Source organism: Uloborus diversus, chromosome 1, assembly GCF_026930045.1.
Source record: "Uloborus diversus isolate 005 chromosome 1, Udiv.v.3.1, whole genome shotgun sequence".
Classification (NCBI taxonomy): Eukaryota; Metazoa; Arthropoda; class Arachnida; order Araneae; family Uloboridae; genus Uloborus; species Uloborus diversus.
Genome location: NC_072731.1, coordinates 29,877,667 through 29,896,803, shown reverse-complemented (window position 1 = coordinate 29,896,803; position 19,137 = coordinate 29,877,667). Strand labels below are relative to the sequence as shown.

General features: G+C 31.8%; 1 protein-coding gene across 1 annotated transcript in view; it reads left to right on the top strand.

Annotated features, from left to right (window-relative positions):
- Nucleotides 1–6,535: 6,535 nt before the first annotated feature.
- The window catches only part of LOC129234512 (uncharacterized), a 30,471-nt gene continuing 17,869 nt past the window's right edge, over nucleotides 6,536–19,137 (top strand). The window contains exons 1-5 of the mRNA XM_054868517.1: nucleotides 6,536–6,612; nucleotides 12,770–13,005; nucleotides 13,967–14,072; nucleotides 15,981–16,134; nucleotides 18,791–18,950. Of these exons, the coding sequence (XP_054724492.1) occupies nucleotides 6,546–6,612; nucleotides 12,770–13,005; nucleotides 13,967–14,072; nucleotides 15,981–16,134; nucleotides 18,791–18,950 (723 nt within the window). The 5' untranslated portion in view covers nucleotides 6,536–6,545. The remainder of the gene's footprint in view (nucleotides 6,613–12,769; nucleotides 13,006–13,966; nucleotides 14,073–15,980; nucleotides 16,135–18,790; nucleotides 18,951–19,137) is intronic.

The window sequence follows — 19,137 nt, the reverse complement described above, 5'->3', positions numbered from 1 at the left end:
TTCGTAAAATTTTTCCCAAATATGTTTTTAAGAAGTGTATTTAAATTTATTATACAACAATTGATTAGAAGTACTTTGAAATGTAAGTAAAAAGAATGGTATATTCGTATAAATATATTAATTGATTTATTATCTTAATATATAAAAATCTTCCGTGCGTACGTTTGTCACCATAAGGCTTTTAAACGACTGGACCGATTTTGACCAAATTTTTTGTATGTAATTAAGTTGTGGCAAGCATGGTTTCGAAGCGCGTTGGATCGAATCGGAAACGTTTTTGTTAATTAATTAATTTAAAAATTGGATGGTTGTATCTCCCAAATGATTAATATTTATTTTAACCTATTGTTGAGCGAGAACTGAAATAAGCATTTTACCCGTTGCCAAAGGACAATAAGAAGGCCAGCTCTGCTTTTTGTAATAAAATTTCCTACTGTGATATGTCAATAGAGGATAGATAAAACGTCGAAAGAGAGTGAGTGAAGCCTTCATTTCTTGAAAGCAACGATTTTTAGGTCCCGAGATATATTGCAAAGTGAAGTACTGGAAGGTTTACGCAAAACGTGTGTCTCTCATCGTAGTTGAACCATGTGACCGGTGCTTTAGGTTTTCCTAACTAAATTGATCAGAAAGTACCGTACCTAGCAACATTTGTTTCTCGGCTCAAATCCATCTGAGTTTTGGCACCAATGTCAAGAATACTTTAAGGATTATCTAACTAATCAGTACATTATTAAAGGAAAGGATGATGGAATTTAAAGACGGAACAAATTTTATTTTCGTCCAAATAAATTACAACAGGGTAGTTCTGTACACAAAAGATCAGTGCAGCGGAAGATCTTTATCTTTAATGGAAAAAAAAAATAGGTAATATATGAAGTTAAAAAAAAAATTTTGTTCAAAAGATCGGACCGCTAATCGGTCGGAGTTAGCTTCTCTCACTGATCGGCTGGATTACAGTAACGTGATGGCTTGGCGAGTTTGGCTATAAACAATAGAGGTGCGCGATCATTTGTTTACATTTTAAAGATACTGTTAATGAAATTTATTTTATTTTTTGTTTATTTGGCGAAATATTTCAAATCGCAAGGAATTCTTTTTCGTTTTTAAAGAGTTTTTAGTCATTTTAGTAGAAGAATGTGTTTATTTTACATCGGGAGGTGGGGGAGGGATGATGAGTAATTTTAGCTTATTCAGAGAACTGTTTTTACCTTTATCCTTTTTCTAAACGATATCCTTTCGATTGTTTTATTCTTTTTCATATGGGGGATGTTGCAGCGGGATTTCCAGTTTGTTCTAGATGGGTAGTTAGATTTTTACACTCAGTATCTGAGGATGCTTTTTATCTTTTGAGTATGACTGAAAGAACAAACCATCAAGTACGAGAGAAAAAATAGTTAATAAAACAACTGCACAGTGGGCATTAGATAAATCAAGTTGTAATAAATATACGAAATCTGACACCATAGCAGCTTAAAACATTTTTTTTTCTTTTTTTTTTTTTTGCTTCTTTTTTTCAACAGAACGGTTCAAACACTTGATGGTTTACTGAATTTTTTTAACTTTTCAATTTACAAAGTTTGAACAGAACAACGTCTGTCGGGTCCTCTAGTATTTATTATAATTATTTATTTTGTATTGTCTTGTTAAAATAATGCTTTGTTAAGATTTATTAGCTGTAGAAGTTTCTTGTTGGTGTTGTAAAAACGGTCCGTTCACTTCATTAACGCTTCTCATATATATATATATATATATATATATATATATATATATATATATATATATATATATATATATATATATATATATATATATATATATATATATATATATATATATATATAATTATTACACAGTAGAGTGCAGTGGCGGAGTGGGTTGATAGAGCTTCTGCCCCTAAAATTGTTTTTTGGATACGCCACTGGAACATGCAACATGCTATTTATTTAACTTCTTTTCTTTAGCTGGTATTTATTTCCAATGTTACGGTACATTGGATGCCTACAAATTAGCTAAACATTCTTTACTCATATCATAACTCTAGGTAAAAAAAATAATAAAAAATACATAAAAATTAATTTGAATTCTGAAATTTTAATATTTGCTTTGCTTTTGTATCATAGTTTATGATATCAGGAGCGGAAACGTTAGTATTTTTAAATGATAAATGGATGCTCTCGAAGGAATGTTTTCGTTTTTGACAAAACACATCTTTAACAAAAATGGTTTTATTGCACCAAAATATGAGTTTTGTTATTATTATTATTATTATTATTATTATTATTATTATTATTATTATTATTATTATTATTATTATTATTATTATTATTATTATTTGAGATCACTGAATTGCATTTTATTCTTTCACACTTAAAATTTTTATTACTATATTGTTGAAAGGTGTTTCTTTGTTTGGATTTTATTTTCATACTTTTGTATTTGATATCTTTGTTTCCACTTTTTATTTTTCATACTGAAAATTATCAGCTTATTTCTTTGGGGTTTTTTTATGACTCGGTCTTTCATTAAATCCCTTTAATACTTCAAAAGTACTGTTAGTTTATTTTGGGGACAGTTTTAAATAAAAAAAACTCTTAGCTTATTTTACATTAGAAATAAAATTTGTTTCCTCCTGACGTGTGTTCAGTCCTTTCTCTTCCTATTTTTTCCTACTTTTTTAAGTGATTTTCTCCTACTTTTCCTACTTTTTAAATTTTTGATTCCTTATGTCCTACTTTTTTCCCTCAAAAAACCACTTCGGGGTCTGAATAATTAAGATCTGCGTAGCTTTAATGCTGCCAGGTTAGGTTCTCCCCAACTATTGAAGTGTTTCAGTTTTATTTTCAGGAGTGTACATTAACATTTTCCATTTACTAAAGAGCATGTTTCACTGCTTCAAAAAAGAAAAAAAATGATGGTAATGATTATGGAAAAAAAAACATAGGCTTTAAGATTTGCTTGAAAACTTCTGAAAAATCAGGATTTTCAAACATTAAAGGAAATTAAATTATGAATTTTCAATTTCAGAAGTATATAAATATTTCAGGAAAAGTAAAAATATGAGAGTAAGAATTTCACTTGGATTCATCATAGTTGTGAGCGCGTGCGAACTCATTATACTTTTATCCTCATCACCCTATTTCTTAGCGTACGCCTTAGGATTACCATCCGGAGGGCTCCGAAGGCCGATGAACTCTGAATTTCAGAAAATACTCGAGCAAGAGTCCCCGAACAGACTTCTTCTTTAATATCATAAAAAAATTAAGATTTTTAAAGAACAGTTAGAAAATATTTAAATGGTATAGCCACTGAATATAAAATACTACTGAAGTTTTTAAGACCATAGTTTTGAAAAAAAAATTCACGGAATAGCCCAGCACCTCTTTCTTGTAAAATTTTTTATCATGTAAATTTTTTCTGCAATTGCGTTTTTGAAACTTCAATTTTGAAATTGGGAAGGGGGGGGGGCAGAGAATTTATTTCGATCTATTTTTTTAAAAAAATTATTGGGGGCACTCCTTGGGCTCCATCCCTTAGCCCTAACGTTAAATGGCCTATAATCGCGTTTTAAGGCTTCAATTTCTACTACTTTCGGCTGAGACAACTGCCCCCCCCCCCAAACATCAGCAAAGAAAGTCTAAAATGGCATTTTTAAACCTTCAAGTTTCAAAACTTTTCCGGGGTAGAACCCCCGGACCCCCCTTTCCTTAGCAGATCACAAGTTTTCTCTCTCTCTCTCTTTTTTTTTTTTTGCTAACTACCTCACCCTTCTTGGACTTTTTTCTGATGGTACCACTAAATTATACTTGCATTGGAAAACTAGATAGACTGGGATTTTGCTAAATACCCAGGCATAGGAATTGTTCCTAAAATTCCTAAAATTTCCAGTTTTGTCCTAAAATGTCGATAATGTTCATACTATCTTCCCAACTTGTGCAGAAAAATGAAACTTTTCATAATGATATGAGTGTATTTTAGGACAAAATGGACTTCGTAGTCCTTAAGAAATTTTTTTTTAAAGAAAGCGAGAGAAAAACCTTTGCTGCTGCTACTTTTTTTTCTAGAGGGAGGGGTGGGGATGCAGTTAACAAAAACAAATGCTCAATATAAAACTGTTTTATCTATACTTTCTAAATCTTGCAGTCATTCCTCTTCTACAAAAAAGCTATAAAATAAAATAAGAACTCAAATGTAAGCACTTGGTTCAAAAAGTATATTTAAAACAAAAGTTAAATAGTTTGTCTCCAGGTGTACCGGGAGGATTTATTTTTATAGTACTTACATTGCGTTGTAGTCTGAGCATTAGCTTGTTCTTCCAATACAAAGAGTTTGGTGCTTTGTGTTTCTGTTCAGTGAAATTTGATAACTTCTTGCATATATAATTTTTAAATTTAGTCACTAACTTTTTGTTTTAAAAATGTGAATAGTAATTTGTTTTATTAAAATGCCATGGGAAACGAAATTCTCTTCCTTGTGGTTGAAAAAGCAGGCAGAAATAGATGCAAAATTAGCACATGGTGCCATGCAGAAAGGGATGAATTTAAAGCGTTTTATTTTCACAGGTATTGTCTCATGCTGATGCGGCGAGACATAAGAAGTTGACAAGTAGCTTGAAAAATCAAATTGTATTTTAAATTCCATGTTCTTTGTCTTCTATTGAAAACAAATTGGTTATGATGAAGCAATCCAAAGTTTTTATTTCGAATTCACTCGTAATAAAAATAAAATTTCGTAAGCGGAGATTTTCTTATAGTTTTTGTTGTCATAAAAAACAATTATTCATTTGCATCTTCAAAATGGTTTATCTGGAATTTACAGGGATATTTTTGATGATTCTGAGATACTAAAAAGTATCAGATTATCTGATACAAAGAAAAGTATGCAATAAATTTTGGACTTGAACTTTGCACTCTACTTTTAATCCCTCCTTATTAAAGACATTTTTTTCAACAACAACAAAAAAAAAGTAAAGAAGCAATTGGACATATGTACATTTATTTTTTATTTCATACCGGTCAATGTGTTAAAGAAGAAAAGATTGAATGCATTTATTGTATTGTAATTTTCAAGATTGAATTTGAAACGTTTTATCATCCAATGCGAAAATCAAGCTTATAAATTACGTTTAAGTTTAAAAAAAAAACTTGATATTTGTTGTCCTAAAAATTACTAAGCTTTTATCAAAATTGTGTCCTAAAATTTTTGAAATCACCACTCCGACCCCTGTAAATGCCAGAAAGCGGGACTCGGAGAATCTCTCCCCCTGTACTGACTAAATTACGAACAAATATAGGAGGCAAAATTTTTCACTATAATGTGTATTTTTTTTTGTCAGAAATGTTTTTTCCTTTTAAATAAGAATGTAACTCCCCCCCCCCAACACAAAGCTTGTTCGTGTATCCAAAAAATTAAAAAAAGTTATGATTTCCTGCATTGTTAATATTATTAAGACTCTTGTTATTTGTTGTGAGGGCCTCTGGATCAGGCTGCGCCTGCGGCCTCACAATCCCATGATCCGCCACTGCATGTCCGAAAGCGGGAATCGTGTAAATCGGCACTTGAAGTATGAGTTATTTAGCAAATTTACTTTTGTGTTTAACTAGTTGCGATCGATTCCCATAATGGAAAGAATTAGACCATATCTTCCAATAAGGATTCAGCTTATGGTTTAAGAGGGAGTCATCAGTCATTATAACTAAATCTAAATATTCACTTCAGAAATAGGAAGTTCGGGGGTTTCTCAATCCGGAAATTTTCTATTTTGCAATCTTGAAAATGCATTTTAGACGAACTTTGGTAATGTTAGGAGTAGGAAAGGTTGGGATTTTTTAAAATTGAAACTTTACAATTGTTGTCTGATTATATTAGGGGGCGTTTGGAGGCTCTTCCCCGGAAATGTTCGAAATTGTTGCTCTAAAAACGCAGTTTTAGAAGATCTTTGATGATGTTAGAAGAGGAAAAATTCGTGTGCCACTTGCGGAAGTTTTTTGACTTTGTAGTCTTAAAACTGCCTTATAGACGATCATTGGCAAAATTAGAAAAAAACGAATTTCGATGAAAAACCTGAATTTTGATGAAATTTCAAAAAACTTGGCAAGAAAAAACACGCTGTTGAAATTGCCTCTTATTGCTTAATGTGGAAAAATGAGCGTTCTGTTCAGTCTTCCACAGTTTTTCACCAGTATGCTGCTGTTTTCAAATCAAACGATAATTTACGAGATCATCTGAAACATGAATTATCGCCTCAACTACCCTAACTTTTTTTGTTGAGCTTCTCTGAGAAATGATGAAAAAACAAGCTTGGTAGCAATCATTGAATCAGTAGAGCCTTGTGTTCAGCCACCGCTAATCTAGAAAAGGATTTCTTATTCAAGCATAGGGACTCTAGAGACGAGTCAGCTGCCGCTCTGCCCCAGAGGTCCTTGTTCAGAGGCTCCATTTTTTAATGTTGCAGTTAATTTATTACTCCGTTTATGTTTAGATCTGAAGTGAAGTAACATAATTTTTTTGACACACATGTATTTCATTTCTGCGCTTTAACCGCAATGGATTCGGTCGCGGATGTAAACAATTGTGCGTTATCGGAGTCGAATGCAAGAATGGATACTACAGGTAAATTTTCCAAATTGACTATTCCGATGAAATACTGTTTTGTTTTAACTTCTTTTCACTACTTATTAAATCGCTACGATATCATGGTTTGTGTCATCAAAGAATTTAATTGCTGTCTGCACTTGGATACTTTTGATAAAAAAATTTCTTATTTGTTTTATGGTTGTAACGTTTAATTGACCCACATTTGGTAAAATTTTAGTCCAACAATTTGTCATTGAACAATTTCTGCAAAATTGTGTCATGTAACTCTCCTGTAATTGTATCTAAGGAAGCCGGCTTCCTTAAGAGGTTGCCGGGCTGATGAGTGCTAATAAGCACGAAACTGCAGTCCTCGGCTGGAATTCACTGAGCTAAAGGTGTATTTCATGTTATGAAAGATGTTTAAATACGTTTTAAACTTTGCAAAATTTAAGTCCCTCTAAGTTTGCTAAAGATGGCTTTAATTTACATCTTTAAGACATCAGTTTAAGATTTTTTTCCGGGAACAGCCTTCGGAACTGATGTGATATACCCTACACTTGGCGACTTTTTCCTGTTGGCGCCAAGAAAGCGTCGCCAAGAAAAGAATGTATGACGACATATGTCATACATCGTTCTTAGCGATGCTTTTTTAGCGCCAACAGGAAAAAATCAGATAAAAAAACATGATCAAAGCACTTCAGAACACAATATATATAAAAACAACATAAAAGCACAACAAAAAACATCACGAATATATGCTTCAAAAATGTACAGGGGGCGGGGTTTTTTGTAAACATATTAAAATACAATGAAATAAATTATTGTATTAATTACAAGTCGAAATTAATGCATTAATTTTTTTTCATCATTTCTCCGGGATACGAGCCCTCGGTCTCATAGTACTTTCGTAATGAGACCTCGGCTCGCCAGCCCTGCCTCGGTCTCATTACGAAAGTACTATGAGACCTCTGGCTCGCCAGGACCTCGCTCCGCTCGGTCCGCTATCCCTCCGACTGTTAATATACATTACAGTCGGAGTATGGTCACAATTATGTATATTTATGTATATTATGCATATTCATGTGTATGTACACCCAAGGGTAGCTCCTACCGTTAAGTGTACAATAATAACACAGTTTTAAGTGTGAAATATGCACCATTATTGTGCAGATTTATTAATAAAATTCAGCATTTTTAAGAGTACAACCGAAAGAACTTTCAATTGTTTACATAAAATTCAGTACCTAAAGGAGGCACGTTAATAGAATGTCTAAATAATTCGTGGCATCGATAAGAATTAACTTTTAGAACAAAATAACCGTACTATTTCTGTAAAATTAATTTACATACAGTAAAAATAAAGTTAAAAACTACAAGAACCCCTCAAGGATTTGTAAAAACAAAGAATTTTGGAAGTGAGAGGTTTTTTTTTAATTTTAAAATAAAGAACTTACCTTTTTATATGGTATAAATATTCACACTCAGTCTAAAACAATACATCATATGACAATGGCACGTTACAGATACACACCACGTTGGAGTTAACTTTTAATTAACCTTCAAGTTTGAAGAAACTGGCATTTTCTAATGTTTTTACTTCAAAACACAACTACTGAATCTAAACTAACACAAAATAAGCATTCCTGTAAGGTATATTGCACAAAACAACACATATCTCTCCTGCGTAAAACCAAGTAAAGAACCCAAGTAAACAAGTTCGAACAAGTTTGCCTTCGCGTTGCCAACCACAGGTTAGTTTCACCAGGGATGCCATGCTTAAAAATTTATCGCCTCATTGGCGAGAAAAATATTTCAATTTTGTGAAAAAAATCGGATGTCGCCAAATGGGGGGGGGGGGTATATCACATCTGTACCCAGCCTTCCTTACCCTTACATTGCCAAAGACAGATTGAGCTTTGTTTTATTTATTTATTTATTTTTTAAAATTATTATTAATTAGACTATTTTTAAAAAAAGATTTCAGGGAACAACCGTGGAAACTCCTCTCCATTCCCCAAACATTGACAAAACTATACTAAAATGACGTTTTTAAAACTACAATTCCAAAACAGAAGAGCATCAAGCCCCCTCTCCCACTTTTGTCACGCATGATAGCCTAAAATAGTCTTTAACTTTCTAAAAAAATTTGCTCCCGCACTTTAAAGGCCCAGTCGCTACCTCTGGTTTTATACTATCCTTAGTAACAATTACATTAAGTTTCCAGTACGAGTTCGTGATAACTAATTAGCAATTAATAAGAGACTTAGTTTTGAACCCAGATAAAATTTAGCATTGTAAATAACGTGTTGTTGATGATGGAATCAAACAATATTAATAATATTAATTTTGTACCATGGTGTTTAGATTTGTTCAATTGTATACTGCCATGTGCAGGTAAACGGCAGGAGTTTTTGAGATATTTGAAGAAACGCGTTTTTGATTTCCCACAAACATCAATAAAAATATTGAAATTTGATTTTAGGCTATTCTATATGTTTATATTGAAGTATTTTTTGGGCAGTTTGTTTCATTTTGATTTTGCAATCAAAATTTTAATTAAAGCAGATACTGCCGTTTACCTGATCTTCGCAGTAGTAATTTTCATGCATTTTTACTGATAATCAGCAGTAACTGCATAATGTACTATTGAATGACCAATAGTTACAAATTCAACATAATACAGAGTAGATATGTCATTACGAAGTATATTTATTGCAATGTGAATAATATATTTTATTTTAAAAAATTAATAATACCGTGTCATACACTTGAAATAAATTAAATATAAATAAAGGAAATGTAATTTAAAAATAAAATAAAAATTTATTTTTTCACACAAATGTTTTTATGCAAATATAAAAATAGATTAATAAATATATATATATGTGTGTTGGTTATAAATTTATTATTAAAGAGGAAATAATTTAAATAGGGTATCGACCTACATTCACTTGATATAAATTTAATCCAAAACACATTTACGTACCTTCTCAGATACCAGATATACTTGCTGATTTAAACAGTCCTTGCTACAACGAACTCATTTTTGTGTTTTACCTTTTTAAACACTGAATAGAAAAAAAACTTCAGTAGATTTTTTTTTTTTTGTGCATCTACTAAATTTTCTGTCATGTTTCTTCTTAATTGGAATTCCTCAAAATCGCGGACGAAGTGGGGGGGAGGGAGGTATTTTTTAGGAAATCAAATTCCTTGAACTGATTATCTTCATGATCCACTTTGTAAAAGAGATTCTGGGAACCTCGGCAAAACTCAACTTTGACAATGTCCTCTATGTACAGTTTTGACATGGATTTCAGTTTCCACTGAAACCACGGAAGTCATCTGTAATCATGCTGATAACAGTCAATTGGTTTTTGTTGAAGAAAGCCACAACATGTTCAAAATCGTGAAAATCAAATACATTTACTCAAAATTCAAATATTGACAACGAATAGTCGACAAGGCATATGTTTTAACTGCTTACGGCATCGTCAAAACCTCTTTGTTCCTACATTGTCACTTGGCAACTGGAAGATTCTTTAGGCATTTTTAAAACTATGACAAATCGCTTAATGTTCCGCACTTTGCAATAAAGCAGTAAATATCCATGAAAATTTAGGCGAAAGAAATGCTTTGTGTGTTAACAATGGCTCTCATCGAACTACTAAAAGCGCAACAGCTTAGTATATATAAAAAATTGTAGAAAATATTGTCTGCGACATAACAAAACAAATGGAACAGAATCATTCTGTTACTACACGTTTATTTATCGTCTGCCAAGCATTACTTGTGTTTACTCGTATGTTAGCTTCTATAACTGTGCATTAGCAAAAAGTAATTTTGTTTTATTGTTTTTAAAACACGGATATGAAGAATCAAGGATTGTTTTTTTAAATGTTTGAGGGCTGTGAAATTACAAAACGTTTTCTTCGACTTTATATGAAATAAAGTATGATTATTTTCCTCACTTTCCCCCTTTTAAGTATCTCTTTCGCTCAAGGACGAGAGACGGTAATTCCTAAATTTTGCCGAAAGATAAAATACGACCTGGCACGCATACCTACATCTAATGAGAAGCGACTAGGAATCATTTCAAAAAATGCAATACTTTCTCTAAATTTGCCAAATGAAGGAAATTTTTGAGAGGTCACACAATGACCTCCCATCGGGGCGTTACTGCTTGCGCTTAGTTGAGCTAAAAAGAAATCGCGAAAACTGTTTATGCATCTTGGTTCAAGTTTTCGCGGCAATTCATTTATGTTCTATTCTCTGGACAATGGTTATGGGTAGGTGTAGAGCCGTAAGTACACACTGCTGATTACCTGCATAATGTAGTGTTAATATCAGTTACTGCTAATCACCACTGATTTAAAAAAATGCTTTTATTTAGCTCTAACCAATTAAACATATTTGCACCATAAAACTGAAGAAACATAAATTTGAAAAATTCCAAAAGAAAATAGAAAAAATTGCAGTTACTGCTATTTACCCTCCCACAGCAGAACGATCATGCGCAAAAAATTTCATGAAAATCAAAAAATTTGCAGTTACTGCCGTTTGCCTGCCCACGGGAGAAATTTTCCGTTCTTCCGTGTGCAGGTAAAGAGCAGTAAGTGCATTCTGCATATTACCTGCAAAATGTATCGACAAAAGCAGTTACTACTGTTTACCAGACCACGGGAGAAAGTTTTCGTTCTTCCGTGGGCAGGTAAAGAGCAGTAAGTACATACTGCCGACTTCCCTCAAAATGTTGCTAAAAAAGCAGTTACTGCTAATTACCACTGATAAAAAAATGCTTTTTTTTCTGCGACAGCCAAATAAAAATGTTTGTACCATAAAACTATAGTAATGAAGATTTCAAAAATGCAAAAAAATGAAAATCGAAAAATATGCAGTTACTGCCGTTTACCTGCACACGGCAGTATAGTCGATACAAAGGTAATTGTTTAAAGCTAGATAAATTTTGTTTTTTAGTCAATTTATCGTTGCTTGTTCTGACCAAAGAAATGTATTTTGAATTTGAATCAATCATGTAGTATTACATTTTGTAAACCACACAAATAATTATTTCAATTGCAAAGGTATACTAAGTTGAATGATTATTGCTTTTATTTATTTTTATTTTTTTGGACGGGGGGGGGGGGGGTATTTTAAAGTATTACAGTTTCATTTGAAAGTGCTGCAGAAAATTTTTTCATTTTCAACTTATGCATCATATTAAAAATTTGTACAAAAAATATTGTTGATGCAATACTTTAATTGTAGTCTTTAAGTTATAATGCCATTCTCATTAAATGAAGATTACAAAATGAGTAATTTCTTTCTGTTTCCTTACATTTTAGTCTGAAATCTTTAGATTACCATTCATTGCCACAAATCGTGAAAGAAGTAGTAACAAAGCCAGATTCAGGGGGTGGTCAAAGGGTCAGTTGAGCCCTTCTACAATAAGAAACCTTCTTTATCTGTTGCTTGTACATTAAAAGGGAATGATATAGGCTAAACCTCCTCAGAACTATCCTGAAAAACCTTTTCTGTCAGATCATTTTAGAAAAAAAATTATTTGTTTATTTTTCAATATTAAAATTTAATATTAATTGCAAAAAATTGGGTCGACAATCAATGTTAATCACATTTTACCTAGTCCTGTATGATATTTCTTCTCAGTATTCCTGATAATTCAAAGAAGTGGCTATGGGTTTATTCTCTGATCCATTGCTACTTTTTGGTTTAATTTACTTCCAGATGATGAGCATTCATCTCAAATGAAAACTTGAAATCTTTTAGCACATATCTTTTTGCACTGCATAAGCTCATATATTTATCGATCACCAGAGTGTAGCGTTAATAGATGGATATATTGAACCTAACCCATATTTTAACTATACCAGGGGTGCATCCCTAAGAGCAAGGGCACCCCCCTCCCCCTAAATATTGCAAAGACCCACGCTCCAAGCAAGAACCCTCCAAAAATGAAAAATACCCCTTAAACACCCTCTTCTGAAAATTTCAATGGCACAGTCCTGCGCCATGACCCCCCCCCCAGGTGGGCACCCCTGAACTGTACTATTAAGTCTTGATTTATGCAACATTTTTGTGGAACCTAGCGCACACATAAAACAAAGGTCTACTGTATAACAAATATTTAATGCATCTCTAATTTGAATATTTCTAAACCCTTTTTTTGCTTTTATAGATAATCAGTTTGAAGACTTAAGCTCCGGGAGTGATGATGAATGGCTTGGCGTTGAAGAAGAAGTACCACTCACGTTGCAGACACTTTGTATCTTCTGTCCTGAAATATTCAACAGTGCTGAACTCATGTTCGAGCATTGTCACTCACAGCATATATTCGACATAGTCACCTATAGCAGAAGAATGGGCTTGAATTGCATCAATTACATTAAGTTTATTAATTATGTCAGGTCACATGTAAGTCGTTTATTATTGTGTAAGAAAGATTGCAATTAGTGTTTGAAACTAATTATAATCTTTCTGATGAACCAAACACCAAACTGCATAAAATATTTTTCATGTGCTTTTTTTTTTTTTTGCATTTTCTCCAGGATCCTCTTACAATTGTGACATGGTAATTTGCCTCTTTGTTGTGCAAAAATCAATTAATTTTTGAATATCAATCTTTCTTCTATTTCTTGCTTTCAAAGTTTGACAGATATGCTACATAGTCTCTATGTAGATAATCAGCTACATCGAGACAAAAACCCATGAGTGAACTTGTAGATTATTGTTACAAGGTGCTTCTTTGTAACATATTTTACCTGTGTGCAATGTTTTATGGTCTCTTGTGAACGGGAAATATTATTTGAAAAATTCTAAAAAAGTGAAAAGTGAATCAAATATATAGTGCGGTAAAACTTTAAAAAGGTGTTTCTCATTTTGAGCTCAGCTGCAGATACGATTTTTTTGCTTAACACAGCAGTATTAAAATGGACTTGGCTTAATCCAGATAACTATTTGAAAATACATACAATATAAAAAAAAAAAAAGATGATTTAGTACAAAAATATATTTTTTACTTTTGCAATTTTCTGTTATGCAGTTTTATATTTTATTTGAATTAAAAATACAATTTTTACTGTATGCAGAAATTTGTTTATGTACCTTCACATAATTTATTGGTTATTTTATTTAATCCGTACTGGTCATTAATTCAGACGACCTGGATGCCCCTATTAGTTAGTATGAATGAGATCTTACTGTGTGACAAATTTTGAAGTTTCTTTTCCTTTGTGCAATGAGAAGTGATGTACTATAGTAATATTAGTGAATTTTCAAAAAAAAAAAAAAAAATAAATAAATAATAATAATAAATAAATAAATAAAGAAAGTGCATAAATAATGTTTATGTTTAATTTTGGATACTTTTTTTTAGACATTGTCTTCATCAGAGATTATGGAGTTTTCCAAAAATACTGCTCCTTGGCTGAGAGATAAATATATGAAACCACATGATGCTTCTGATCCATTGTTGACATTTGGTAATGCATTGAAATTGTATGCATTGATTTATTAGAATGAAGTTTCTTTTTAATTTAATTTATTATTGTGTTCAAATTTGTTTATGTAATCCCTGGTAGCAGAATTTTCATCAGTAGTGTGCAACAGAGATTAAAAAAACCAAAAATAGTGTGCTAGGCAGACCAGCATTAGATTAACGAATAACGAATTATTCACGAATTTTAACGAATTATTAACGAATATTAGATTAGTCGTAATACTTATTATGAATCAGCAAAAAGAAATGATTGAAAATAAAATGCTGAATAAAAATTTGCGAGTTACACGAAGACCTAGAAGCTTCAAATTAAAAATAGAGGCGCTGAGCTGCGGAAGAAAGTGCTTTTGACCCAATAGCCACTGAGAACTTCTGCATAAATTTAGGTGCTTTCTTTAGAGTTTACATTTCTTCTATTTTACTTTAAACTATTTTTCTGCTTTAAATTTGAATTTGAGCAGAAAGTGAAAAAAAAAAAAAACTTATTAAAATGACGTTTCTTTTTAATTTAATTTGTTATTGTGTTCAAATTTGTTTATGTAATCCCTGGTTGCAGAATTTTCCTTACTTGTTAACTTACCTATTCAGAAACTTACCTCTTCAGAAATAGTCTACAGACCTTTTCAAAAACCTGTGACTGGCATCGCAGCGTCATGCTGTTTTTGCTACCCGTATGCGGGCTACAGGCTTTTCTGCAAGAGCTCTTAATCTTGCAAGTTCTGTGTCCCTTTTTGAACCCTGATGTGATCTCAAGGGTTCTCCATTAGCATACAAGAAATTCATCATTGTCCAAATTCGATCTGAATTCATGGCTAAAGACGTTCTGAACGAAAACTAAGGTAGAACAAAAACTAAGATAGAAAAAAAACTAAGATTTTCCAAATTTTTGTGACAGTATATTAAAATCTAAATTTCTTTAAGAACAGTTAAGAATTGTGTTAAAGATGTAAATTTTCAGTTTTGGAAAAAGGAAAAATAAGCTATTTTTGTTTGTGATGCCAAATGTAACTAGTAAGTGAGGGTAAATGAAGGTTAACAACATTGCATTGAAAAGGGTGACTTTGTTTGCGTGCTCCAATAATAGTGAGATAGATGTTGGTTGATTAGCAGGTACTTCAAATAATGACTTCTGAAAGCTCATCAAGAGTTAGAATTGTTGGGTGAGATGGGAAATTGCAAAATCTTTACTGCCTCTGCACTACCACATGGCTGATTGCAGTAATGCAAATCGTAAGCAAAGATGCATTCTTAAGTTGACCAAGGCTCCATGGCTACTGAAATGGCAACTAATAACTAATGATATCAAACATTACGCATACTCTAGTTGCTCTATCACCTAAGTTATGACAGATTAAAAAATGCAACACATCCCTGCCGAACCCTGTACTTGTGTGATGCAAAGTTACACAGATAAGAAGACTTTATTCTAAAAGAGGAAAAATTTGAATCAAACTTTGTCAGAACCAGGTGCTACCAGAAAATAATTAGCCTAGAAGTTTCTGTACTTTTTTTTCTCCAATGTTTTTTTGAAGGAAAATGACATATGAATTTTTTTTTTAATTTGCTGCGTCCTGCAATAAAATATTTAGTCACCAAAAAAGAAAAGTCTTTTGCATTAAAGTATGTCATCAAGTTACATCATATTTATTTGTTATTGAAATAGTTTATTATTTGTTATTGAAATCATATATATATATATTAAAAAAAAACATGTTTCACTAAGCCTTTTACACATATTTAATGGTTATTGAAATAAGTTAATGAAAAACTTATTTTTCGAAGTGAGGACATATCAAATATTAAAATTAGTGTGATAAATTTTATTTTTAAATTTATGTTTGAAGATTTTGACACTTCTGATTTCACTGATTTTTATATTGTTTGTGTTCAGATATTGAAAGTTATATAAAGAAAAAGCTTTCTGAAAGGTCAGATGCTGATGACAACATCACAATGCCATCTTCACATTTTGAGTCTATATTGCAGAAACTTGCACGCAAGGAAATGAAACTGCAGAATGCTTATGATCGTATTGACCGCATGAAGTAAGTTGGATTGTGCCATATTTTGAAGTTGAGGAATATAGAACTTATTAAAATTTTGGTAAATGTACTCCTAGGGGAGAGGGGTGTACACTTCAACATGTACACATATGGACAGCTCGATTTTCCCACACTTAAAAAGTGCAACTATGAATCAGGAAATATCCAACCCTTTCTCTTTCCACACCAAAGAATAAAATTTTAGTCAGAATCTTTAATGTAGAAAATATTGATTCATTTTTAATAATTTTTAGATGTTGCATGATACAAATTAATTTCAAGTAAATTTCTAGAATTTAAAATGTCTGGAGTAAAAAATTAATTTCTGAAAGTAGCAAAAGAAGAATTTAAACAAGCAGTTTTGGGAGACACAAGGGAAGTTCCCATTCACGTGAATGCAAACCATTTGTCTTTGCCATTTTATAGATATATTATGTTTTATTTATAGTGTCCAAATATGCCCCAAACGAAACATTTCCAAATGTGCCCCATGAGGGGCACATGAGAACTTTTTTTGCTGGTTTTTAAAGATTTTTTTCAAAAAATATTGTTACATATCCTATTATTTGAACCTTCATATTTGAAGGGATTTTGTGTTAGATTATGGTTAGTAAGAAAGATGGTAAAAAAATAAAATGAAAAAGGTTAGTGTTTTGTATAAAACAAAAAGTCGTCACATGCACCCCTTCTCCCCTACAGTTTTTAACCAGGAAATAGGTGCACAGAACTATTGCTTGAAAAAGGTACAGGTTTATTGTTTGCTTTATTGAAGTGTGTTTTTTCAGGACATTGTTGTGATGTTTTTTGTAAACATTATTAGAGTATTTAGCTTAGTGGTTGATATTTTCCATGCAGCTTTTAGTGCTTACATGCAACTTTTGGTTGTAAGAACTAAAAATTTCTAAAGGATAAACTTTTAAGTCATTAATTTTTATTAGGTGCTTATATACTATTTTGTCCATTTTCTGGTGCTACAAAATAAATAAATTGGATTTGTGCATTTGTAAAAAAATAGATATTGTTGAATGTTTCAGTTATGCTCCCAATTGGACTTTAAAACTGAGCAATTTACTTTTTAACACCAAAGTGAATATAAAGCAGTGAGAGGCAAAGGGATGTAAGTGGCAAAATTTAAAATTTGGAGATAACCAGTAAAAACGGCAGGTGAACCTCTTCTCTCTCTTGGGGCAACAGATAGTATTAGTAGCCCTGGAAGATGTTGTGCAGTATGATTTAGAAAAAAAAAATCAATGAAAGTCTACCTAGGACGTTACCTTTAAATGGGTTTTGCTTAAAACTTGAAAATGTCTACTGACTTTTCCTTGCTTCTCACTGCCTTATATGTATTTATTTTAATTTTATTTCATCTAACTTTTGTACTCTTTAAATTCAGTTAAAGTTAATGCTGCACTCTTTGTCTGAAACGACATTAGGGGGCATCCACAAATGATGCCACACTTTGAGACAGTTTTGTGAAGTAAGAGTTTCGGCCAGAGGTGATTTTAACCATGGTTAAAACTGACCTAGATAAAATCACTTTTGTCTAATTTTGTCCATTGGACGTCGATATAGGAAATAATAAAGTTCAAAATCAAGATAAATGTGTATGTGATTAAAAGAAATATGAAACACATTATTTAAGTTAACCATTAATTTTACCCACTATGAAAGTAATTAATGACTGTATGTTCCAAAACCTAAGTCGCATTATGGAAGAATTATATGATAATTTTTTAAAAATACGTTTCAAACCATGTAAATATCACAATATACTGTGAAATCTTGTTGCAACAAACTGCAAGGCACCACTAATTTTGTCCGTTGTAATGGAATTCAAGTAAGGTAATGGAACTTAAATGGGGACTGAAAATTTTTTGGTTGAAACGGGTATTTCGTTATATTGATATTCGTTGCAATGGAATTTCACTGTATACTTATTTCATAGTTTTATGGGCCCAAAATGAATATTTTAATACATTGAATTACTTATTTTTTAATACATTGAATACATGTTTCAAGTTTTGTGAAGAATTGCTATTAGTTTACATTGCAGACTAGGTATTCTAATAAATGAGTGTTCTTTGTCTTTGTTGTGAATAATTTTTAATGTTAATATAAGACAAGTTGCATTAAAATGACTGAATCAGTTTTAAAAATGATTTCAATTATGATAAATGATTGATTGAATAGTCATAAAATTATGACTATTTCTTTTAATTATGAATTAAAATGTGCAACATTTTGCATATAAATCGCATGTAAAGGCATAACAGTTTTCGCTGGTTTTAACTGGTCAAACTTTTTGGCATGGCCAAAATCGGTTTGGTCCGGCCAAAACTACAAACCTGCTTTGAGAGGAAGAGGGATTTGTGATATTGGGTTTATGACAAGGGGGAAGGAGCTGGTAACAAAAAATGACATCACATTGCAAATGTAGCAATTTTTCCAGAAATTATACAGGGTTGTCATAGCCTAGTTCTGTTATATTTCAACTTTTTTCATTAGTGTTCACTTTATAATATAAAATTATATTAAATAATTTGATATTAAGGGAGGAAACTGAAAAAATTATATACCTTTCGAAAGTAATTGCAGTTTTTATTCAGTTTTCCTCTGGTGTTATACAATTTACTTCAAAATCAATGCTATTTTTTCTTAGAGAAGCTGCCAAAACTGTCCTCCTATGTCCCAATCAGTCTTCCACTCCCAGTCATACAACATCTAATAGTAGAATGTCTGAAGAATCAAGGTCTAATGATGATGATGATCATTACTTTAGCACCTATGATCATTTTGCTATTCATCATGAAATGCTCCAGGTAATATCCATATGAATTTTCTGAGATTTTGTATGGGGAAAACTTTTCTATTACTGAAATGCAAAGCATTCAACTGTGTTTTGTTTAGTATACTTTTGAAGTTCAATAATCCTTTCATAGTATTATATACATTGTTTCTTCTGTTGACGAACTGAACCTACCATAATTTCTTTAATCTTTTCCTTGA